General features: G+C 42.0%; 1 protein-coding gene across 11 annotated transcripts in view; it reads right to left on the bottom strand.

Annotated features, from left to right (window-relative positions):
- The window catches only part of KMT2C (lysine methyltransferase 2C), an 803,286-nt gene that overhangs the window by 557,865 nt on the left and 219,886 nt on the right, over nt 1-25,535 (bottom strand). For 9 of the 11 annotated variants that reach the window (XM_033931655.1, XM_033931654.1, XM_033931660.1 and 6 more), the window contains exon 4: nt 23,314-23,499. In XM_033931655.1, the coding sequence (XP_033787546.1) occupies nt 23,314-23,499 (186 nt within the window). The remainder of the gene's footprint in view (nt 1-23,313; nt 23,500-25,535) is intronic. The other 2 variants (XM_033931658.1, XM_033931665.1) reach the window with 1 other exon arrangement.

Below are 25,535 nucleotides of genomic sequence, written 5' to 3'. Positions count from 1 at the left end.
TGAACAGGATTGGCCCCAGCACCGAACCCTGAGGGACTCCACTAGTGACCTTTCCTTCCTTCGAGCGACTTCCATTAACCACCATCCTCTGGCGTCTGTCCCGACAGCCAGTTTCTGACCCAGTTCACCACTTTGGGTCCTAACTTCAGCCCTTCAAGTTTGTTCAACAGCCTCCTATGAGGAACTATATCAAAGGCTTTGCTGAAATCCAAGTAAATTACATCTAGCATATGTCCTCGATCCAGCTGTCTGGTCACCCAATCAAAAAATTCAATCAGGTTCGTTTGGCATGATTTACCTTTTGTAAAGCCATGTTGCCTCGGATCCTGTAACCCATTAGATTCAAGGAAGTACACTATCCTTTCCTTCAGCAACACTTCCATTATTTTTCCAATAACTGAAGTGAGGCTCACCGGCCTGTAGTTTCCTGCTTCATCCCTGTGACCACTTTTATGAATAGGGACCACATCCGCTCTCCTCCAATCCCCAGGAATCACTCCCGTCTCCAGAGATTTATTGAACAAGTCTTTAATAGAACTTGCCAGAACCTCTCTGAGCTCCCTTAGTATCCTGGGATGGATCCCGTATGGTCCCATCGCTTTGTCTACCTTCAGTTTTTCAAGTTGCTCATAAACACCCTCCTCCGTGAACGGCGCAGAATCTACTCCATTTTCTCGTGTAACTTTGCCAGACAATCTCGGTCCTTTTCCAGGATTTTCTTCTGTGAACACAGAACAGAAGTATTTGTTTAGCACATTTGCTTTCTCCTCATCAATCTCCACATATTGGTTCCCATCATCTTTTAGCCTAGCAATTCCATTTTTTATCTTCATCCTTTCACTAATATATCTGAAAAAATTTATATCTCCCTTTTTTACATTTTTAGCCATTTGTTCTTCTGCCTGTGCCTTCGCCAAACGTATCTCTCTCTTGGCTTTTTTCAGTTTCACCCTGTAGTCTTTTCTGCTCTCCTCTTCTTGAGTTTTTTTATATTTCATGAACGCCAACTCTTTTGCCTTTATTTTCTCAGCCACTAGGTTGGAGAACCATATCGGCTTCCTTTTTCTCTTGTTTTTATTGAATTTCTTCACATAAAGGTTCGTAGACATTTTTATCGCTCTTTTCAGCTTAGACCACTGTCTTTCTACTTCTCTTATGTCCTCCCATCCTAACAGCTCTTTCTTCAGGTACTTTCTCATTGCATTAAAGTCTAATATCGCTTTTTCCCTTGTGGGTTCCGTCACCATTTGTCTGAGCAGAGCCTCTTGAAAGGCATCTACTATCTCCCTACTTCTTTCCGATTCCGCAGACGGAACATTCCTGTCCGCATCCGGCAGGTTGAAATCTCCCAGCAGCAGAACCTCCTCTTTCCTTCCAAACTTTTGAATATCCACAACCAGATCCTTATCAATTTGCTGCGATTGAGTCGGAGGTCTGTAGACTACACCCACGTAGATAGAAGTTCCATCTTCTTTTTTTAGAGCAATCCATATCGCTTCTTCCTCTCCCCAGGTCCCTTGCATTTCGGTCGCTTGGATATTGATCTTTACATAGAGAGCTACTCCTCTACCTTTATGACCATCTCTGTCCTTCCTAAAAAGATTATATCCCGGTATGTTTGCATCCCATCCATGTGATTCACTGAACCATGTCTCTGTGATAGCGACAATATCTAGATCTGCCTCTAACATCAGGGCTTGCAGATCATGAACTTTGTTGCTTAGACTGTGAGTATTTGTGGTGATCGCTTTCCAGCTATTTTTCAGCGATAATCTCCTTTTTCGTATGGATTTTTGTGTCGTTTCACTTTCCGTTGCAATACTAAGAAATGAGTTGCTGATATTGCTTATGTTGCAGTCTTTACTACTATCACATCTTTTCTTTTGCCGGGGGTGGTCTCTATAATTGTCCTTCGTACATACACCACCCCCACCTTCTAGTTTAAATGCCTAGAAATATATTGTCTAAATTTCTCTGCAAGGTTTCTTTTTCCTGCTGTAGTAATATGTAGCCCATCAGTGCAATATAGCTTCTTGTCCTTCCATGTATTTCCCTATCCTCCTATGTACCTGAAGCCTTCTTGATGACACCAGGCTTTGAGCCATCTATTAAAGTCCTCTGTGTTTTTCACTCTTTGCTCTCCCTTTCCATATGCAGGCAGTATTTCAGAAAAAGCTAAAGTCTTTACAAAAGGTTTCACGTCCTCACCAAGCTCCCGAAAAGCTTTCTGTGCTGCAAGTGTGGAGTTGTTGGCCAGGTCATTTGTTCCCAAATGGATAACAACATCAGTGTTAAAATCCTTAGTTTCTTCCTTAATTATAGTCAGTATTTGCCTGGAACTCCTGGTAGCTGAGGATCCTGGAAGACATTTCACTATTTTGGTCTCCTCGCCCTGTGTTCCAAGGTTAATGCCTCTGATGATGGAATCCCCCAACAGTACCGTATTTTCTCGCATATAACGCGCGCGTTATACGTGGTTTTTACAAACCGCGCATACCCTTGCGCGTTATACGCGTGAGCGCGTTGTACAAAATTTTTTTTACATAGTTTCCCCCCCCCCCCGACGCCCGATTCATCACCTGGAAGAAGCGCTCGCACTCCCACCCCAAAGGATCGCTCGCACCCCCACCCGAAGGACCGCTCGCAGCCCCACAGCCTCACCCCCTCCCCCATGGAGAAGCTGTCTACCTTGTTTCCGGATGCCAGCCCAGCTGCTTCCTCTGCCGGTGGTCCTGCCCCTTCTCAGAGCCCTGTGCTGCACTGCTTCCTCTTCAGGCAGTCCCATCCTTTCTCTGATGTCAGAGAAAGGGTGGGACCGCCGGAAGAAAAAGCAGCGCAGCAGGGCTCAGAGAAGGGGCGGGACCGCCGGCAGAGAAAACAGCTGGGCTCGCTGGCATCTGGAAACAAGGTAGACTGCTTCTCCATGGGGGAGGGGGGGGAGGCTGTGGGGGTGCGAGCGGTTCTTCGGGTAGGGGTGCGAGCGGTCCTTCGGGGTGGGAGTGCGAGCGCTCCTTCGGGGTGGGGGTGCGAGCGGTCCTTCAGGGTGGGGGTGCGGGTGCGTGCGAGCGGTCCTTCGGGATGGGGGTGCGAGCGGTCCTGCGGGGGGGTGAATCGGGCATCGGGGGGGGGGGCATCAGGCTTTCAGGGTAGGGACAGGACTTCAAGGAGGAAAGGAGAGTCGGGGCGGGCGAAAACAGTCGGGGTCTCCAGAGGAGAGTCGGGCAGCATGCGCGGTATACGGGTGTGCGCGGTATATAAAAATTTATGTACATAAATATGTGTTTTTTGCGCGCTATACCCGTGTGCGCGTTTTACACGGGTGCGCGTTATCTATGTGAAAATACGGTAATAGTTTTGTGTTTTTGGAGAACAAAGTTTTATATAAGGAAAATTTACTATATGGAAATTGCAAACCTGACAACCAAGTCTAAATCTGGATTCTCTGTTGCACCATATAGTTGAATCACTATCAAAATCAAGTACTGTTTATGAAAACTTTTCAATTATACATAAATAAAAACAAATTAAATTCAGAAATATGTTGTGTAATATATTGTTATGTGCTCAGTAACCTCCACCACAGTCATAAGATACAAGACCACGATTTATCAATCAAACTCATTGAAAACAATATGAGTAATTATATGTCAACAGAATATAGCTGATTATCTACCCTTGGAATTATTCTAACCTGGTAATATCTGCAGGTAGAGTAGGAACATAAATGTGCCATGATGGTTTCTAATAAATTATGGTCTTGTATCTTATGATATAACCGTGGTAGAGGTTACTGAGCACATAAGATATTTTTGAATTTAATTTGATTTTATTTATGCATAACTGATGAAACGTTTTCATAAACAGTACTTGATTTTGATAGTTATCATAGTGTGAATATTAAATTTATTAGTTATCCCAAGAATTTAATAAACCATATCTCACGGGCCGCATCGAGGTGGAAGAAGACATCTTCTTCTTCAAGGGTCCCGCGGCAACAAGGGGGCATTCGTGGAAACTACACAGTGACACTAGGAAGTTCTTCTTCACTGAAAGGGTGGTTGATCGCTGGAATAGTCTTCCACTTCAGGTTATTGAGGCCAGCAGTGTGCCAGATTTTAAGGCCAGATGGGATAGACATGTGGGATCTATCCGCAAAGATAGATAGGGAGGGTCACTGGAGTGGGCAAACTTGATGGGCCGTGGCCCTTATCTGCCGTCTATTTCTATGTTTCTATGTTTCCATACAGCTGAATCACCTGAGTTATAAGAGGCCCTGAAAATGTGATATCAACTTGGAAGTCACTCTGAATGATTTGTATAGGTTTTTTTTACAAATTATTTTGTTATTTAACCTTGTTTAGGCCCCCTTTTAACCTTGTTTAGGCCCCCTTTTTTATCAAATTATTTTGTTACTTAACCTTGTTTAGGGGTTGTTGTTTTTTTGGGGGGGATGGGGGGTTAATCACTGGATGCTGTAATAAAAGCTCCAACAGTCGTAGTCAAGTTGGCGGCTGGTACCTCGTTCTGAGATGCCATGGTGTGACTGGGGTAACTTTTCTTACCTTTTGCGGATGGTGAAAAGGAAATCTAAGGTCCGGGTTTTCCCGGACCATTCCAGTACTCCAGTTGGCCCAATGGACGTCTTCATCGAGCTCGGAACCCAAATGCCAGATCCGAAGTGTTCCCTGGTTGTGGGAGACGTGCAGATTGAAGCGTTGGACCTCTCCATTGAGGCTACTACCTTGTCTCAGGAGGAGCAGAGTCCTCCGAGCCGCCCAGGGGAGCCAGAGGGAGTGTTGGAGGTGGAATTGGCCCAGGGCATTCTCTTTCCAGCCCAACAGAGTGCGGGAATTGACTCTGGAGGGAAGCCTGAGAAGCCAATCTTGCAATCAGTGCACTCGGAGAGAGAGAAGAAGCAAACCCCCAAAGTTTTTCCAACATTGAAGAGCACTTCTACTGAGGATATAGGTACTTTAATTCTACCAGTGGGTCCCGGAACTGAGCTCAAACCCTTGCAAAGACCCGAGTTCTTCAGTTTGGAAACATTATAGTATGCAATATCTAATTTACAGTTCTCTCTGGGGACTCAGATGCAGCATACTACAGCGGGCTAAACAGTGGTGTCAGAAAATCTGGACATATGATAAGACTATCTAAAGTGGAAAATAAAGTAAATGGACATGAGACTAGATTAAAAGTAGTTGAAACACAGGCCTTAACATGAGTTAAGGCCACTTTAAAATAGAAAAGTTGGAGAATGCGATTAGAAGATATAACCTTTGGATTATAAATTTCCCAAAATCATTTTCCATGTCTGCACAGGATATGTTCAGAAAGTACCTTACTGAAATTTTGAAGGTGCCTGAGTCTTCCTATCTGCCTCTCACAAAAATTTATTATTTACCATTTAGACTTAAAGCTCAAAACCCAAACCAGCAGAATTTGTCTGCTGATATTTTGGATTTAACTAATTTCCTAGAGAGGTCTGATAGTGAAGTCCAGACTACTACTGCTACGCAGATGGTACAATTTGCTATTGATTCAAATAGGGAATGGATGCTTAAGCTTTTTTTCAAATATAAAGATGTTCCATTTATGTCAAAAGTTATTACAATGTATCCTGACGTTTCACGTTCAACCCAGAAGAGAAGAAAAGAGTTTCTTATTTTGAGACCTCAGGTCCTGCAGTTGGGTGCAACACTCGTTTTGAGATACCCCTGCAAATGTGTTATGATTTATCAAGGTAACAGATATGTTTTTTATGAACCTCAGCAGTTGTCAAAATTTATTTCCGCCAAAGGGCAAAGTGTGTCTACTACGTGAGATCTGCTACTTCAATAATAGCTCAAAGAAGTAAAGTTTGGACTCCAGCCAGCCACATCTTTATTTTCCTTTTTTACAATTACCAGTGGTTTATTTCAGTTAATCTGCAGTTCTGCCTTCCTTATGGGGGACTAACTATACAAGCTGGGGTACTTATTTCTTTGTTAAAATTGTGAAGATATATTTATATCTGTGAATATACTGGTATTGTATTATTTCCTGTTCTTTTTGTCTGTCAAAAAGTTAAAATTTATAAATAAAGAATTAAAAAAAAAAAAGCTCCAAAACTCAAAGAATTCCTATGGAGCGTCAGAACTTTTACCACAATGGCCAGCAATAAAATAACCCAACGCAGCTTGATAAAAGGGGTCTTAATTTTCTAATACTGTATGAGTGGAATATACATTTTTAAAATTAAAGATAAGATATTAAAGACAATGAATCACAACATTTTTAGTCATACAGTCAAACTCTGGTTTGCGAGCATAATTTGTTCCAGAAGCATGCTTGTAATCCAAAGCACTCGTATATCAAAGCAATTTTCCCCAAAAGAAATAATGGAAACTGATTCGTTCCACAACCCAAAAACTTTAATACAAAGTACTATACGTACTTGTATTGCAAGACCTCACTGATTTAGAACAGTCACTACGCTCCTGCAGCGTCAGAAAGAAGAACCATTGGCTCAGTTGTGATGATGTGACGCGTGTATACTGTATGTACTCATATTGCAAGACTTTGCTTGTTTAGAACAGTCACTACAGTCTTGCAGTGTCAGAGAGAGAAGAACCATCGGCTCAGTTGTGATGTGTGTATACTGTATGTACTTGTATTGCAAGACATTGCTTGTATATCAAGTTAAAATTTAATAAAATGTTTTGCTTGTCTTGCAAAACACTTGCAAAACAAGTTACTTGCAATCCAAAGTTTTACAGTATTTAAATAATAAAAGTTCATTAAACTAGCAGAATAATGGAGCTCAGAAAAAAAAATACTTCAGTGCTAATCATTTAAATTATTTGGAATGTGACAACTAATTAACAAGATCCACCTTAAAAGCTTTTAAGAGGCAGTCTCTTTCTGTTTCATCTCTTCATGAAACTGGCAGCAATACAAAACTCACAATCAGTCAGAAAAATTCAATACAACGTTCTAGTACTTAAATCTGGAAAGTAGCCAGCACAACACTTGGTCAAGATTACATCACCAGCCTCATGGGATACTGCTGGTTAGCAGTTCCAAACTAAATTAATTTTGCACTTTTTCACAGACTACAAAAAAAGCTCCACTAATTAAACAGTAAAACAAATCACAGTTGCTAGATGATTCTGCACAGAAAATTGATATTTAATAACTGGGAGAGATTCATATTTGCAGATTATAAACAAGAATGTCAGTGTAACTTGAATACAATAAAAAGCATACTTCTTATTGCAGGTAATTAAAACAGTTCAGTTAAGACACACATAAATGACTATAGAAAAGGGTTTTTGGCTCATCTGCTCTGCCTTGTTACTCTGTACATGCAGTTATGAATACATGCCAACTGTCAGCCAGAATATGATTACATAGTAACATAGTAGATGAAGACTTGCATGGTTCACTTAGTCTGCCCAACAAGATAAGAACAGCTTTACTGGGCTCCAGGAGAGATCTGGGAAAGCCAATCCAAATCACAAGTACCTGGCAAAACCCCAAATAGTAGCAGCATTCCATGCTTCCATGCTACCGTCCCATGTCTGTCTCAACAGCAGACTATGGGGACTTTTCCTCCAGGAATTTGTCCACACTTTTTTTAAAACCAGCTATGTTAATTGCTCTTACCACATCCTCTGGCAATGCGTTCCAGAGCTTAACTATTCTCTGAGTGAAAATATATTTCCTTCTATTAGTTTTAAAAGTATTTCCCTGTAATTTCATCAAGTGTCCCCTAGTCTTTGTAATTTTTGATGGATTGAAAAATCGATCCACTTGTACCCATTCACCACCACTTATGATTTTGTAGACTTCAATCATATCTCCCATTAGCCAGTCTCTTTTCCAAGCTGAAGAGTCCTAACCTTTTTAGTTTTTCCTCATACGAGAGGTGTTGCATCCCCTTTATCATCTTGGGCACTCTTCTTTGAACCTTTTCTAGTGCCGCTATATCTTCTTTACTATAAGGAGACCAGAACTGAACACAATACTCAAGGTGAGGTCGCACCACTGAGCAATACAGAGGCATTATAACATTCTTGTCTATTAACCATCCCTTTTCTAATAATTCCTAACATCCTGTTTGCTTTCTTGACTGCTGCTGCACATTGAGCGGAAGGCTTCAGGGTATTGTCTACGATGACACCCAGATCAGATCCTTTTCTTGAGCACTGACTCCCAAGGTGGTCCCTAGCATCCAATAACTATGATTTGGATTATCCTTCCCAATGTGCATCACTTTGCATTTGTCCACGTTGAATTTCATCTGCCATTTTGAACACCCAATCTTCCAATTTCCTAAGGTCTTCCTGCAGTTTTTCATATTCCGCATGCATTTTAAAAACTTTGAAGTTTAGTGTCATCTGCAAATTTAATCTCCTTCCTCGTACTTACATTACATTATCCCTTTATCCCTCTTTCTTGGAATTCCTCAAACCCTAATACCACCAGATCCTCCCACAAATTAAAACTATCCTTCCCCTCGCTAAAAGGCATTTCCCATATGCTAGGGAAAGCTAGGGACCTCCCTCCACTTCAAAATCACTGAGCTCTGGAACAACCTTACCTCCCCTCTTTGGAACTTGAGCTCTCTCCAAGTTTTCCGCAAACATCTGAAAACCTGGCTTTTCTCAAAAAATGTAAGTCTCCCTCCAACTTAGGAATCAAGGAAACTCTTATATCTTGGCATCCCAAGTCCTCTAAATTTTCTTCACACTTCTACCTCTAACCCTCTGTTGTAGTTCCTTCCTATTTCTCCTACTGTAAACCGCGTCGAGCTCTACGAACGTGGAGATGATGCAGTATACAAACCTAAGGATTAGATTACATTACATTAGTGATTTCTATTCCGCTTTTACCTTGCAGTTCAAGGCGGATTACATAAGAAATTGTTATGATCTTAAGAAGTACATATATATCGGTATTTAATACCGTATTCCCCAGCTAGATCTCTTAGATCAGCAGATCAGTATTTGCTGACCATTCCATCATTGAAAGTGATTGGCACTAGAAGAACTACAACCTTTTCTATTTTGAGACCTCAGATCTGGAACAAACTGCCAACCTCTCTACGCGCCGAAGCCTCTCTAGAGAAATTTAAAAGTAAATTAAAAAATTACCTTTATAAAGATGCATATGAATCTTAGATCAGATAATTTTTTTCTCTTTTTATGATCCTCCTACTAACTCTTAGATTAAGTTTTCTTTTAAATATGTATTTTAGACCAAGTTTCATAAAAAAATCTGTGTTTTTAACCCTTTCTGATGTTGTTCTTCCCTAAATGTTTTTCTTTTCTTTTTTATTTTAAACAGATGTAGTTTATCCTTGTACTCCTTATGTATCTTTAATCATCTATGGATATGTTTGTATGTTTATTGCTTAAATGGTTTTATTTATTTCCCCAAATTTATCTTTGTTATACGCATTGAAAATATTTGATATTGCGTTTAAATCAAAATCCCAATAAACTTGAAATTTAAACTTGAAGAAGAATTTGAGGAATAGTTTGAACATTTTCTAATTTGCTACGGAGTATATATTAGTAATGCAGTTTGGAACATTATTGGTTGTGTTATATTGGTTTTATGTATTTTTTGAAGAGTAGGGTTATAGTTTCTTTTTTGAAAGTTTTGTAGTCTGTGGTTGAATTCAGCAGATTGGTGAGTTGTCGGTCCAGTTTTTCTGCTCTGGCGGCCAGTAGGTTGTCATATATTTTTTTTTCGTTTGACATTTTTGGTTGGCGGGTGTGTGAATATTGTGTGGGTTCTCCTGTGTCTGTTTGAGGTGGAATGAGTTAGTCGATTGTTCCAGTAGGTAGGGCTGTTTCCGTTAATAGCTTTGAATAGTAGGCAAAGGAATTTGAATTGTATTCTGGCTTGTATTGGGAGCCAGTGTGAGTCGTGGTATGCCTCTGTGATGTGGTCATATTTTTTCAATGAATAGATAAGTCTTAGGGCTGTGTTTTGTATTGTTTGAAGTTGTTTCATCTTTGTTGCTGGGCAGGGGAGATATAGTATATTGCAGTAGTCTATTAGTCCTAGGATAAGTGATTTCTAGATCATTTATACATAAGTTAAATAGCAGTGGTCACAGCACAGACCACTGCGGCACACCACTATTTACTCTCCTCCAAGGAGAAAAATAGCCATTCAACCCTACCCTCTGTTTTCTGTCCAATAACCAGTTCTTAATCCACAATTGAACATTGTCTCCTATCCTATGACTCTTTAATTTTCTCAGGAGACCCTTATGAGGAACTTTGCCAAAAGCCTTCTAGAAATTGTCAACCACTACTACCTTACACTTCTTAGTGGTCACGGATCCAGTAATTTTTGGGATTTCAAGCATTGGTTCTTCCTCTCCCTGGGATGTTCTCATCTTCTCCTCTTCCAGGGCAGCATACTGGTTCTTCAGTTCAAGGGCGGATGGAGTCACAGTACCAATCTTGCAGAGTACTATAATCTGAATCTGTCTTCCCTCAGCTCAGCCTCTTCTTCCACACTGCTGGAAATCTTTGACGCCTCATGAACCACTTCATCAATGTACCTCTCATTCTCATGGATGCTTCTCAGTCTTGACACTTCCTATTTCAGTGCCTTTACTTCCTTCATGAAGAATTCAAGCTGAAGATAGCTTGCACATGGAACCACTCCCTCTACTTAGGTACATAAGAACATAAGAACATAAGAACATAAGAAGTTGCCTCCACTGGGTCAGACCGAGGTCCATCTCGCCCAGCGGTCCGCTCCCGCGGCGGCCCATCAGGTCTGCGACCTGTGAAGTGGTTTCTGTCCACTTCTATAACCTACCTCAAGTTATATCTGTACCCTTCAATCCCCCTATCCTCCAGGAACCTATCTAAACCCTCCTTGAACCCCTGTACAGAGTTCTGGCCTATCACATCCTCCGGAAGCGCATTCCATGTGTCCACCACCCTCTGAGTAAAAAAGAACTTCCTAGCATTTGTTCTAAACCTGTCCCCTTTCAATTTCTCCGAGACAGAAGCTGTAACCTGAGCAGCAGTTTTGGTGACACAATGTTTCCCAGCCATACTGTGGTTGCAGAAGTACTTATACCTGGAAGAAAAAAGAAAGAGCAGAAAGATCCTACCAAAGTAATGCCCTGTTCCTGGTTGGCTGAAGAGTCTATAAATCAAAAAGCTCTGCTTGGGGGTGGGCGGGAGAGAATTAACACCAAATAGAGACTTTCCTCAACAGCTATTTGAGCCCTAATAGCACAGTTACTTACCATAACAGTTGTTATCCAGGGACAGCAGGCAGCTATTCTCACATGTGGGTGATGTCATCAACAGAGCCCGGATGTGGACAGCCTCGCAGGCAGACTTGCTTGTAGAAAATTTTGAAGTATTGAGTCTGCCGCATTGCGCATGCATGAGTGCCTTCCCGCCCAGCACAGGGAGCATCTCCTCAATTCAGATAGCTAGTAGAGAAGCCAACCAGGGGAGGTGGGTGGGTTGTGAGAATAGCTGCCTGCTGTTCCTGGATAACAACTGTTACAGTAAGTAACTGTGCTTTATCCCAGGACAAGCAGGCAGCCTATTCTCACAAGCTAACCAGAATGGGATGGTGGGAGTGTTGGCAACTTAGGAGAATATATTTTGTAATACTGCCTGGCCAAAATTGGCCATCCCGTCTGGAGAAAACATCCAGACAATAGTGAGAGGTGAAAGTATGAACCAAGGACCAGGTGGCAGCTTTGCAAAGTTCCTCAATAGGAGTGGATCTGAGGAAAATTACTGAGGCCACCATGGCTCTGTCTTTGTGGGCTGTGACTCGACTCTGTAGATGCAGTCCAGCCTGGGCATAGCAGAAAGAGATACAAGCAGCCATCCAGTTGGAGATGGTACTCTTAGAAATTGGATGTTCTAACTTGTTTGGATCGAAGGAGACAAAAAGTTGAGGAGCAGATCTGTGTGGTTTGGCGAGTTCCAGGTAGAAGGCCAAAGCACGTTTACAGTCCAGGGTATGAAGAGATGATTCTCCAGAATGTGAATGAGGTCTTGGAAAAAACACTGGAAGAACAATGGATTGATTGAGAAGATATTCTGAAACCACTTTAGGTAAGAATTTAGGATGAGTATGGAGGACCACCTTATCATAATGGAAAGGTGGATCAGCAACTAAAGCGTGCAGCTCACTGACTCTTCGAGCAGATGTGAGCGCAATGAGAAACACCACTTTCCAAGTGAGGTATTTCAGATGAGCCATAGCCAATGGTTGAAAAGGAGGCTTCATCAATTGAGCAAGAACCACATTGAGATCCCAAACCACTGGAGGTGGCTTGAGAGGTTTAACATTGAAAAGTCCTTTCATAAATTTGGAAACCACCAGATGAGTAGAGAGGGGTTTTCCTTCAATAGGCTGATGAAAATCAGCAATTGCACTGAGATAGACTTGAATGGATGTAGACTTGAGGCCAGAGGTAGACAAGTGCAAAAGATAATCCAAGACAGAAGCCAAGGAGGTATCTCGAGGTTCCTTGTTATGAGATATGCACCACGTAGAAAATCTAGCCCATTTTTGGTGGTAACATTGCCTAGTGGCAGGCTTTCTGGAAGCCTCTAGAATGTCTCAAACAGGTTGAGAAAACTGAAGAGGAGTTATGTTGAGAGATACCAAACTGTCAAGTGCAGATTTGGATGAAGTAGAGATCCTTGACTCTGTGTAAGCAGAGATGGAAAAACTGGTGAGTTGAAGTAGAAGGGAGTACCAAGGTTGCCAGGGCCACTGAGGAGCTATCTGAATCATAGTGGCATGATTGTTCTTGAGCTTGACAAGAGTCTTGAGAATGAGAGAGTATGGGGGAAATGCATACTGGAAGAGATTTGTCCATTCCAAGTATATCCTGGAGCAGAACTGAGGCAGTTTGTGGTTGTGGGGAGATGCAAAGAGATCTATCTGAGGAGTTCCCCACTGAGAAAAAATGTGATGAAGAGGCGAGGAATTGAGTGTCCATTTGTGAGGTTGCAGAAGACGACTCAACTTGTCTGCAGGACAGTTTTTCTCCCCTTGAATGTAGACAGCTTTGAGGAAGGTGTTGTGAAGTATTGCCCAGTTCCAAACCTTCAGAGCTTCTTGGCAAAGAGGAAGAGATCCTATCCCTCCTTGCTTGTTGACATAGTACATGGCGACTTGGTTGTCCGTCTGGTGTTGAAAAGCTTTGAGAGCATTGAAGATCGCTCTGAGTTCCAACAGATTGATATGACACTGACGATCCATGCTGGACCAGTGGCCTTGAGTACGGAGACCGTTGAGATGAGCACCCCAAGCGTAGGTCGAGGAATCTATCATGAGGACCTTCTGATGAGGGGGTGTCTGAAACAGCAAACCTCTGGAGAGATTGGAAGAGAGCATCCACCAGTGGAGAGACTGTCTCAACGAAGAAGTGACTGTTATGTGTCGAGAGAGTGGTTCGCAAGCCTGCATCCACTGAGATGACAGGGTTTGCTGAAGACTTCTGAGGTGATGTCTGGCAAAAGGAGTCATGTGAACAGTCGAGGTCATGTGACTGAGTAGTACCATTATGTGTCTCGCTGACAGTGAAGAAAGGGAAGACACTTTGTGATACAGCTGGAGCACAGCATCCAGACGCTGCTGAGGAAGAAATGCTCTGAGCTGGATAGTATTCTGGACAGCTCCGATGAACTGTAGATTCTGAGAGGGCTGAAGGTGGGATTTGGGAAAGTTGATTTCGAATCCCAAGCTTCTTAGAAACCACATAGTCCGTTGGGTCGGTATAATAACCCCCTGAGACGTAGAATCTTTGATGAGCCAGTCGTCCAGGTAGGGGAATACCTGAAGACCATAGTTTTTTAGTGCTGCTTCTACTACCATTAGGCACTTGGTGAAGACTCTGGGAGATGATGCCAGGCCGAAGGATAGCACTCTGTATTGAAAATGCAGTTTCCCCACCCGAAATCTGAGGTACTGATGGGAGGCTGGATGAATGGGGATGTGAGTGTTAGCCTCCTTGAGATCTAGAAAGCAAAACCAATCGTTCAGATCTAGAAGGGGATAAAGGAACGCCAGGGACAACATGCAAAGTTTTTCTTTGACCAAAAATTTGTTGAGCCCTGAGATCCAGAATGGGTCGCAGATCGCCCATCTTCTTCGGAACTAGGAAGTAAAGGGAATAAAAACCCCTGCTCTGCTGTTCCAAAGGAACTTCCTTGATGGCACGGAGATGAAGCAGAGCTTGATCTTCCTGAAGAAGGGCGGTCTGGGATGGATTGGAAGGACACGCTCTTGGAGGAAGCTCTGGTGGAATCTGAGTGAAATGAAGAGAGTATCCTTCCCTGATTAATGTCATTACCCAGAGGTCGGATGTAATGGTCTCCCATCGATGGTAAAAATGATGGCGATAACATCCTATGGGGAGAAGGGAGGACAGAGGCAGAACGATGGAGGTTATGCTCTGTTTGAAACAGTCAAAAAGGCTGAGAAGCCTTAGGTGTAGCAGAAGGTTGAGGCTTCTGTTGCTTCTGCTGTTGTTGTTTCTTGGGAGGTGCTCAAGTGTAAGGAGCTTCCCTTGGAGGATAACGCCTCTGATATGATGGAAGAGGTCGATTAGGTTTTGCAGGAGCTGGCTTAGACTTTGGTCTGACGATAGAAGTAAGGGATTTTTCATGTTCAGACAACTTTTTGGTGGCAGCCTCTATAGACTCAAAGAGATCATTGCCCTCAAAGGAATATTAGCCAAACGATCCTGAAGATTGGGATCCATATCAATGGTGTGAAGCCAGGCCAGACGGCGCATCACTACTGAAAAAGCAGTGACCCTGGAAGAAAGTTCAAAGGCATCATAGGATGACTGGAGAAGATGTAACCTGAGTTGTGGCAAAGTAGCAGTGACTTGTTGGAACTCTAAATGTCTATGTTGATCAAGGTTTTTTGTAAAACCTGGAAGTATATCAATCAGGTACTTAAAATAAGTAGTGAAAATAAAATTATATTTGAGGACTCTGGAGGCCATCATCGAATTCTGATAAAGGCGACAGCCAAAACTTGTCCATGGTCTTATCCTCTCTTCCAGGAGGTACTGTGGCATAGATCCTGGAAGGATGGGTCCTCTTCAATGAAGATTGCACAAGAAGGGACTGATGAGATAGTTGTGAATTTTCAAAGCCCTTACAATGTAGAGTTCTATACCTCGATTCCAACTTACCTGGAACAGCAGGAATAGCGTAAGGAGTCTCAAGGTTTCGTTTGAAAGTTTGAGACAAAAGTCTATTAAGAGGCAGCCTGAAAGACTCTGCAGGAGGTCGAGGCATACTCATCTCTTCTAAATACTCCTTAGAGTATTTTGATCCAGCATCTAATTTAAGCTTGGATCTAAACTTAGGTTTCTCTGCACACACACTGCAACAATAAGAATTGATAAAAGTTACCTCTTATGGCCTGCTCTCGGACGAGAGTGAAGACGCAGAACTGTCTTTTAAACAGATCTGGTTTCTATCGCATAAGGAACTCTGGCAGACATATTACAGCTGCTCTAATGACAAACGGACTTATCTGATCCGAAGAAGTTTTATCATCTGCTACTCTAAGGAAAACTGAAGAATTCCATCTCCCGGATCTGCTAAGGCATAATCTAAAGGGTGAGAAAAGGAATTATCTCTTCTTTCAGCTGGGCTAGATAGAATTGTATTGGTTATGGATAGGAATGTTAAGTCCCCTTGGTGATAAGCTATAATAGATTGCTGCTATTATCAGGACTTAGTATTATAAGGAATTATACCTAGTGTGTAAGAATTAGTCATATTTACTGTTACTTAGTGATTACTGTGTAATAATTATGTGCTGAAATATATGTATGTATTCAGATATATTGTGAACAATAATTAATTATTATTTACTGCTGGCTTGTGAATTATATTTTTATATCTATAATAAAATATTTCATATATAGCTTTGGTCTCTGCAGTCGTATAAGTTGGCAAAAATCCAAATCCATGGGTGTAGTTATGGGATCCTAGAAATGAGATGTGCATGTGACTTGTTTATGTTGCACTAATTAGTTATACCCATAAATCTACCTACACCGCCAGTCAGTCAATGAAAAAATTAAAGTCTTTTTTTTAAACTAACAGAAAAGAAAAAAACAGCGTTTCGGTAATAAGAAATAAAACACAAACCGCGGTGAAGAAAAGGCACGAAGAGAACGAAGTTCAGCGCAAAAGTCAAAGACAGACTTCTTGGCTCCACGGAAAACTGACAAGTGAGGAGACACGCCCTGTGCTGGGCAGGAAGGCACTCGCACATGCACGGTGCGGCAGACTCAAAACGTCTATGTTTTCTACAAGCAAGTCTGCTTATGAGGCTGTCCGCATCCAGGCTCAGTGGATGACGTCATCCACATGTGAGAATAGGCTGCCTGTTTGTCCTGGGATAACTATCTTATGCCCTGAAATACAACCAAAAATACTGATCTAGACAAAAACACTTTTTTTGTATGAAACTCTAACAGAGACTCTAAAGCAGGGGTGCCCAACAGGTCGATCGCGATCGACCGGTAGATCGCCAAGGCAAAGTGAGTCGATCGTGGAGCCCATCCCGGGCTCATTGATAGACTCACTTTGCCCTGGCGATCTACCGGGCCGATCAGCGGAGAGAAAGTTCAGGCCAGCCAATCATTGCCTGGCTGGGCCGGAACTTCCTCTCCGACGGCAGAATTAACGTTGGGGAGAGGAATGCTGGTCGGCCCGAAGCATGGAAATCTTGGGGCAGTGGCGGCTTTGGGGCCTGTTCCCCGATGGTGGCAGCAGTGACTTGGGGGAGGACATGAAGAAAGAAAGAAAGGGGGCAGTCAGGGAGACAGAAGGAAAGAAGAGAAACAGAAAAAAAGAAAGGGGGCATGAAGAGAGAAAAAAAGAAAGAGAGGCAGGGAGAGAGAAAGAAAAAGTTGGGGGAGGGAATGAAGTCTGGAGGAGAGGAAGCATTCAGGCTGAAAGCAGGGAAGAAAGATTGGATGCACAGTTAGAAGAAGAAAATGCAACCAGAGACTCATGAAATCACCAGAGAACAAATGTAGGAAAAATGATTTTATTTTAAATTTAGTGATCAAAATGTGTCTGAATTTATATCTGCTGTCTATATTTTGCACTATGGCCCCCTTTTACTAGGGAGCCTATGAACGTCGAGAGCAGCGCTGGGCATTCAGCGCAGCTCCCTGCGCTAAAAACTGCTACTGTGGTTTAGTAAAAAGGGAGGGGGGGTATATTTGTCTATTTTTGTATGGTTGTTACTGAGGTGACAGTGCATAGAGTCATCTGCCTTGACCTCTTTGAAAAAAACCCAGAATAGGAATGATAAATTAACATTTTCTCTGCGTACGATGTGCTTTGTGGTTTTTTTTTTTTAAATTTTATTGTTGGTAGATCATTTTGACTTGGTCATTTTAAAAGTAGCTCAAAAGCCCAAAAAGTGTGGGCACCCCTGCTCTAAAGGCTACACTATCGCCTAACTGATTTTGCTGAGCTAAAAAAACAGAGAAATACAATGAAATAACCTACTGAAACCCAAGTTTACCTTTCCGAAGTTTGAATGCCAGCAGGCAAGATATTCGAACGGATTTTTCTTCTCCTTAACAGAACAGATCCTCACTCATAAGAACATAAGAATTGCCGCTGCTGGGTCAAACCAGTGGTCCATTGTGCCCAGCAGTCCGCTCACACGGCGGCCCTTTGGTCAAATACCAGCGCCCTAACTGAGACTAGCCCTACCTGCATACATTCTGGTTCATCAGGAACTTGTCTAACTTCGTCTTGAATCCCTGGAGTGTGTTTTCCCCTATGACAGACTCCGGAAGAGCGTTCCAGTTTTCTACCACTCTCTGGGTGAAGAAAAACTTCCTTATGTTCGTATGGAATCTATCCTCTTTCAATTTTAGAGAATGCCCTCTCATTCTCCCTACCTTGGAGAGGGTGAACAACCAGTCCTTATCTACTAAGCCTATCCCCTTCAGTACCTTGAGAATGTTTTGATCATGTTCCCTCTCAATCTCCTCTGTTCGAGGGAGAACAGGCCCAGTTTCTCTAATCTTTCGCTGTACGGCAACTCATCTTAGGCGCTCTTCTCTGGACCCTTTCGAGTAGTACCGTGTCCTTCTTCATGTATAGCGACCAGTGCCAGACGCAGTACTCCAGGTGAGGGTGCACCATGGCCCGGTACAGCAGTATGATAACCTTCTCTGATCTGTTTGTGATCCCATTCTTTATCATTTCTAGAATTCTGTTCGCCCTTTTCGCCGCCGCCGTACATTGCGTGGACGGCTTCATCGACTTGTCGATCAGAACTCCCAAGTCTCTTTCCTGGGAGATCTCTCCAAGTACAGCCCTGGACATCTTGTATTCATGCATGAGATTTTTGTTACCGACATGCATCACTTTAAACTTATCCAAGTTGAACCTCATCTGCCATGTCGATGTCCATTCCTCGAGCCTGATTATGTCACGTTACAGAACTTCGCAATCCCCCTGTGTCTTCACTACTCTGAATAACTTTGTATCGTCCGCAAATTTAATCACCTCACTCGTCGTACCTATGTTCAGATCGTTTATAAAGATGTTGAAGAGCATGGGTCCAAACACCGAGCCCTGTGGCACCACTGGTGATGCTCTTTCACTCCGAGTATTGTCCAATACCTCTTCATAACCCCATGAAGTAAAGCAAGCTTGGCCTGACTTAACAGTTTTCTAGGCCTCTCTCCCACTTATTACTCCCCTTAAATTGTAAGCTCTTCAGAGCACGGACTGTCTATTCTATGTTAAAATGTACAGCGCTGCGTACACCTTTCAGCGCTATAGAAATAATAAATAGTAGCAGTAACATCTCAAAACAGTCCTAAAACAGATCCAAAGAAGCCTTTTAGTCGATAGCTCTCTCATCAAGCAAATATATGCAAATTATATATGACGTTCACAGGTTGCTGAGACTCTACAACCTCTCTTAGAACCAGCTTACTGAGGGTTAGGCTTTGGCTTAGCATTATCTCCAGGTGCTGGGATCAACGGCAGCAACCATAGAGGTTGTACCTTGGGAAAAGGCTCATATGTGCCCGTTCCAGGACACCCTGTTGTTGTCAATTGTCCCTCAGATGGATTCACTCCAGATGTCCTGGGCCTGGAAGATGGAAGCATGGTACAGCCTGTGTTGGTAGTTCCAGCCAGAATCACCAATAAGGGGCATACCACTCAGTGTAGCCTCTTAGGTGATCTGGATGACTGATGCCAGCCTCTATGGCTGGGAGTGGGGGTCACTGCAATGGGCATCCGGTTCAGGGATGGTGGACCCCCTCTCAGAGAAAATAATCTATAAACTGGCAAACTAAGCCATTCATCTGATGTTGCAAAGCGGCCAGGGTTTTCTTGGACAATGCCACTGTGGTGGCTTATATCAACTAGCAGGGAGGCACCAGAAGTGCTCCATTAAGAGAAGAGGCCTGATCATTGTTCCATTGGGCAGAGGTCCACTCACAGGCATTTTCAGCAGCACATATATGAGGGGTGTTCAATAATGTATCTACTTGAGTATGAAAGAAAGTAGCAAGCCTGTTGAAACAAGTCTGTGTATATTGTGGCATGTCTCAATGTGAGTAACATTCCAAGAGACAAGAGAGTCCGCATGTGAATCTAAGTAAGAAACTGCTAGATTTGGAGTACCGTTTAGTGATAAAATTTCTCACAAAAGAAGGGATAAAGCCAAAGGAGACCCATGAATGCATGACTGCAGTTTAAGGTGACTCTGTCCCATCATCCTTCAAAGTAAAATTTTGAAGCAAGCAATTTAACTGGGGTAGATCTCTTGCATATTCATTGGGGAAATTGTGAAAACCTGACTGGATTGTGGCCTTCGTTCCCCACCCCCTAGTTAAACCGCGGCTGGAAAAAGGACTGCTGTACATGTTTCCACTGGGGCCCATGATAGGAGTTGTCCATGGTACATGGATCTAGCGTACCTGCAGAAGAACAAAGGTTCAGCTCCTATAGAGAACCCGGAATGCTTTAGTCTTTTGACAGGGCTCTTGAGCGCACAAAAGTTACTTGGAAGTGGTTATCACTACTCTTATAAGAGATAAAAAAAAAACAAACATTGATTGTCATAGCCTATACTAAGGCCTGGAAGAGGTTTCAGCACTGTTGTACTAAAGACAATGTTCTAGCATTTCTGCAAGCTGAACTCGAGAATGGTCTACGGGTAGGAAACCTCAGATTACAAGTGGCAGGCAAGTCATGCTTTACAGCACAGGTGGAAAAGGTTTCTCTAGCTGATCATCCAGATGTAACCAGGTTCATGAAGAGGGTGCTCCGGTTGCACACTCCTGTAAGACAACATTTTCCTCCAAGGAACCTTAATATTATTTTACAGGGATTCAGGAAAGCTCTATAAGAGCCATTGCAGGAGGTGTTACTGCTGAATCTTATGGTTAAGACAGTCTTTCTGGTGGATACTGCCTCGGTGAGAGGAGTCTCAGAGTTACAGGCACTTTCATGCAGAAAACCATTCCTCAAGGTTATAGGAGCTGGGATCTCTCTGAACATGGCTCCTTACTTTGTTTGCCAAAGGTAGTTTCAGCTCTTCACATCAATCGAGAAATCTGACTGCCAACATCGGTATGTTGGAGGAGCGGAGAGTTTTCCTCCATTATCTAGAAGTGAATAATGACTTTCAGCCCTTTGATCATCTTTTTATTCTAACTAGTATGGCCAGTCTAGGCAGGTCAGTGTCTAAGGCATAAACAATATTTCCAAATGGATTTGCAAGGGGAGTTCTTCAGCATACAATGGCTGTGATAAAAAGCCGCCAATATCTTTCAGGGCATATTCCACGAGAAGTGCAGATTCTTCATGGGTGGAGGCCCGAGTGATCCAACCCAAGATTGAACAGCTACATAGTCCACACTTCATACCTTTACTAAGTTTTATAGAGTGGGAATAGCAGTGCAAAACGATGATGCTTTTCGGTCATCAGGGTTAATTTAAGGGCAGGCTCATCTGCCCCACCCTGGATTCAAGGGACTGCTTTGATATATTCCCACTCATCAGGACTCTTATGCCTCAGAAAACTGGGACTATTCACCCTTGAGAAGAGAAGACTGAGAGGGGATCTGATAGAGACTTTTAAATTGCTAAAAGGGATCGACATAATGGAGCAAGCTCACTCACCAGCAGGGGGAAAGGATGGTGAGCAAGAAACAGCGTTATTCACATTGGCAAATGTAACCCAGTCTCGGACCAGAGGTCATGGCCTGAAGCTGAGAGGGGACATGGCCAGGACAAACGTCAGAAAGTTCTGCTTCACACAGCGAGTAGTGAACGCCTGGAACTCTCTCCCGAAAGAGCTGGTGGAGGAAACCACCATTCTAGGATTTAAGGGAAAATTGGACGCACATCTTCTTGCAGAAGACATTGAGGGATACGAGTGACCATTGTATTCGCCAGGATGTGCCTGGCTGAGCCTCCGCGTGTGCGGATCGCCGGACTAGATGGACCCCAGGTCTGATCCGGTGCAGGCATTTCTTATGTTCTTATGTGTACCAGAAGGGAAGATAAAGTTCTTACCTCGATAATCTTCTTGCTGGTTAACAGGGTATATGAGTCCTGACACCCCGTCCTGTCGGTTAATTACTCACCTACTCACCGTCTTGGACAAGTTATGTCAGTCCTGATTTTGAAATCTTCTCATGCCAGTCAGGTATTAGGAGAATAATGCCTTGTTATCATTACAAACACAATTAAGAGAACAGAAGTGTCTGTCGGGAAGTTCCCCATACACCTCATTATGTCTCCTATTGTAGTGGTTCTTGACTGCTTTGGTACAAACTGAAAGGTAAAGCCCACTGGGGAAGGAGGCGGAGCTGAAAAGACTGTAGATGACATCCTTCTGCATAGACTCGCAGTTTGGGAAAAGTAACCCACTCATCAGGCCTCATATGCTCTGTTACTAGAAAAAAGATTATTGAGGTAAGAACCTAGTCTTCCCTTACATGTGGTCTACACTGAACCCAGTAAAGCACTGGGCAGCACACTAATGCCAGTGCTAATCACCTTTAGTGCTGGGGTTAGGTTTTCAGTATCAACCTGTTTGTTATGCCAACGACCACTTATCTTATTTGTTATGCCAACTATCACTGTATCCTTTATGCTGTTGCTTGGACCGTCTTGGTAGTCCTTCTACTAAGCTGTGATTAAAAAGTGGTCTTAGAACACCCTTATGTGGGTCTTTCCATGCATTAATGACATTTTAACCACCACCAGAAAATGGCAAATTTTCCTTTTTTTTTTAATTAATGGCCATGTGCTTATTTTTCCATTATCATAAAGTAATTTAAAAAATTAGCACATGAGCACTTACCAACACCTATTTTGCAGGTGGTAAGGGCTCATGTACTAGAGTGCAGATATGTAGAAGCACTTATTAGTGAAGAAATGCCCACAATCTACCCCACACACCCTTCCTAGAAAAACTTTTAAAATATTTTTAGAGCACAGTTTGCATGCGCAGATCCACAACTTAGGGCTCCTTTTACTAAGCTGCGTTAGTGTTTTTAGCGCATGCAGCATTTTAGCGCATGCTAAACCTGCACTACGCGGCTAGAACTAATGCCAGCTCAATGCTGGCGTTAAGGTCTAGCGCACGTTGCAATTTAGCGCACGCTATTCCACGCGTTAAAGCCCTAACGCAGCTTAGTAAAAGGAGCCCTTATTGTTTTACATTCAAATATCTTAAAAATTTTAAGCAGTACACTATTGTGGTCAGATGGTAACATTACCTAGTTTAGACGAAAGCAGTTTCAACTTAAACCTAACGTTTTGTCTACTGGGTAACTTTTTTCCTCCATTTTTCCATTTAGATTTTTATCTCATATCAAAGATTAAATTACAGTTATGGTGATCCTCCTCAATTTTAAGCATTTCTGAAGAGGGTTTCGGGACTCATTGATAATCGGATAATTCAATTCCCAACTTGCACAGCTACTCTCAGTTCTATATTGTGTCATATGGATTATTATTTTTCCTTTATTTTTTGGTAAAGTTTAAGTTGCCTTTTATACATTGTTAAATTTAATAAATGTATAAAATAAAAAAATTAACTTCACAATATTTTAAAATCTGTTTTGTCTCAGTTCAAAATTTTGCTATGGACCCCCTGGACTTACCAGTTTTGTCTATAGTTTAAAAAAAAAATAATTCATGGGATAAAAAAGGATGGAGACCGATTACAATAAAAGTATGAAGGACTCTTTCCCACCTAGGTAAGTGGCTGAATGTTACATACCTTCTCTGGACTTTTGGCCTGCATGCAGTGTGCTTTCTTGGAGTTACATCACAGGTGCTATCACTGCTAATGGTATTCTTCTTCCAGGGGTTGACAAACCCAGGTGTTGGGCCAAATTGCTTTAATTCTCCTTGTCCCAAGAGGCTCCGTTCATCACAATAACAAAAGGCGCAAAGATGTTCACTACTAAGGAAAGAAAATTTTGTTACTATGTTTTCTTTTCCAGAATTTGGCTTCCATGAGGATATTTTAAAATTGCAAATGCATTCCGTTTTCAAAATAATTTGTTAATAGTTGCAATCTCCATTTAATTAATAGAACAATGGCTATATGCCAACAGATTGTACTTAAATATGTATAAAACAATAGTAATATTCTTTGGTAATATAAATATACTGAATGAGAACTAAAAGGTTGGCATCAGAGCTAAGAACGTATCCTCATTTTAATTAGATTGTAACATCCTGTCACTTAGACAAAACCTTAACCATAATACTACCCCTAAATAGATTGTAAAGAAAACCAAACATGTTAATGCTGGAGCACTAAACAGATCAAAAGCCTTTTCAGATACACCATCAAGTAAATAGCAGCTGAATAACTGTTTATATTATAAAATATACCACCAGGCTTTTAGCTCAAATCTAGATTCAGAGCAGTTTCTTTTCAAAAGAATCTTTGCGTTATGGTCTATTGCCTTTATTTTCTCTACCACTAATTTGGAGAACATATTCCTTTTTTTCTTATTTTTATTTCCCTCACATAAAGGTCAGTAGACATTTTTATTTCTTCCATTCAGTGTAGACCCCTTTGTTTCAGCTAAAGATATCGAGAATCTAGGAGTCTGCCTAGAATGCATATATTCTGGAGTCTTACATTACTATCTGCAACAATCAGTGGTGAAATATTTCTGGATGCCAAGGCTTTTTTTAAATTTTATATTTATAATTTAGATAAACAATCACAAGTATTATATAACATGTTAAAGATACAAATATGCTGACAAAAAAACAGGTGGAAAAAAATTATATACTGTATATTACATATCAGTCCAACTTTGGGCAATTTTGGATTAGAATGAAGAGATATGAAAACAAACATTGGATGAAAATGCAAGAGGAATAAGTAGCATTCAGGGAGCGGGATGGGCACAGGCTGGAGCACGACAAGCTTGCTCCGTGCGCCACTGGCCGTAAGATGTGAGGCAGCAAGGATGGGGCTCAGCACGGGGGCAGGAACAGGAGCATGGATAGATCACTCCTGCCGATACACCGCTGGACCACCAGGATTAAAAAACGTAAGTTTCCCTAGCAGACAGCCGGGCGCTCACTAAAATGAGAGAATATTTCATTTAATTATACAACGTCTACTAAAGATCCTGAAATCTATCCCTCTTCCCTCTCCTTTTAGCAAGAACAATTGAGTTATACTCAGTAAACAGAATGGAACCAACAACAAGCTCCAATACCCATGTATAGCTGATTAACAAACTTAGCCCTCCTACAGCCCCAAAAGAAACTAAAGTAACCCTCTTGAGGATGCCCAATGTCGGTATATGCAATAAGGAGGCCTAATAATCTCCGCTTGACTTCCTATCCACATTATTGCAAAACTCAATACCATCAAGGGCTGTGAATAGGGCATGAACTATGTAGACCAAAAACCAAGATAATGGCGGTCTCTCTTGTTCTCCCTCCTTCCCCCCCTAACTCCCCTCCACCATCCACCCCCTCACCTCCCGAAGATATTCGGATCAGTTTATATTCGAGTATATACTATAGTATTTTTTTTTTTTTTAATCAGTGCTGATTTTTTGGCACCATTTATAGACTTGCATCCTTAATGCCTTATGGTTAGAATATCCAGTATATTGGATCTATTGAACCAATACACTCCAACCAAGCATCTTAGTTCTGCTTCACAGAGTCACTTGGAAATATCAGATAAGTTACAGTCCACTTGTAAAGTTCCTTTGAAATTTAAGGACTTACACATAAATTGTGGAATGAGCTGCGCCTTTAGAACGTCATTAAATTCAGATTTAAGAGATTTTTAAAGGCTTGATTTTTTTTTAGAAAATGTTTTGGTGATCTGGGCTAGTAACTGAAATTAATGAATTGTATTGTAAGTTTCGTTTTCTTATTATAATTTGCTTAGAGCTTTAATCTAAAGTAACAAAGTTCCATTGCATGGGGTGTTGGGAGTTATCCTTCCCACGAATG

Source organism: Geotrypetes seraphini, chromosome 2, assembly GCF_902459505.1.
Source record: "Geotrypetes seraphini chromosome 2, aGeoSer1.1, whole genome shotgun sequence".
Taxonomy (NCBI): Eukaryota; Metazoa; Chordata; class Amphibia; order Gymnophiona; family Dermophiidae; genus Geotrypetes; species Geotrypetes seraphini.
Note: the sequence above shows the minus strand (reverse complement) of the source record. Positions and strands in the feature narration are given on the sequence as shown.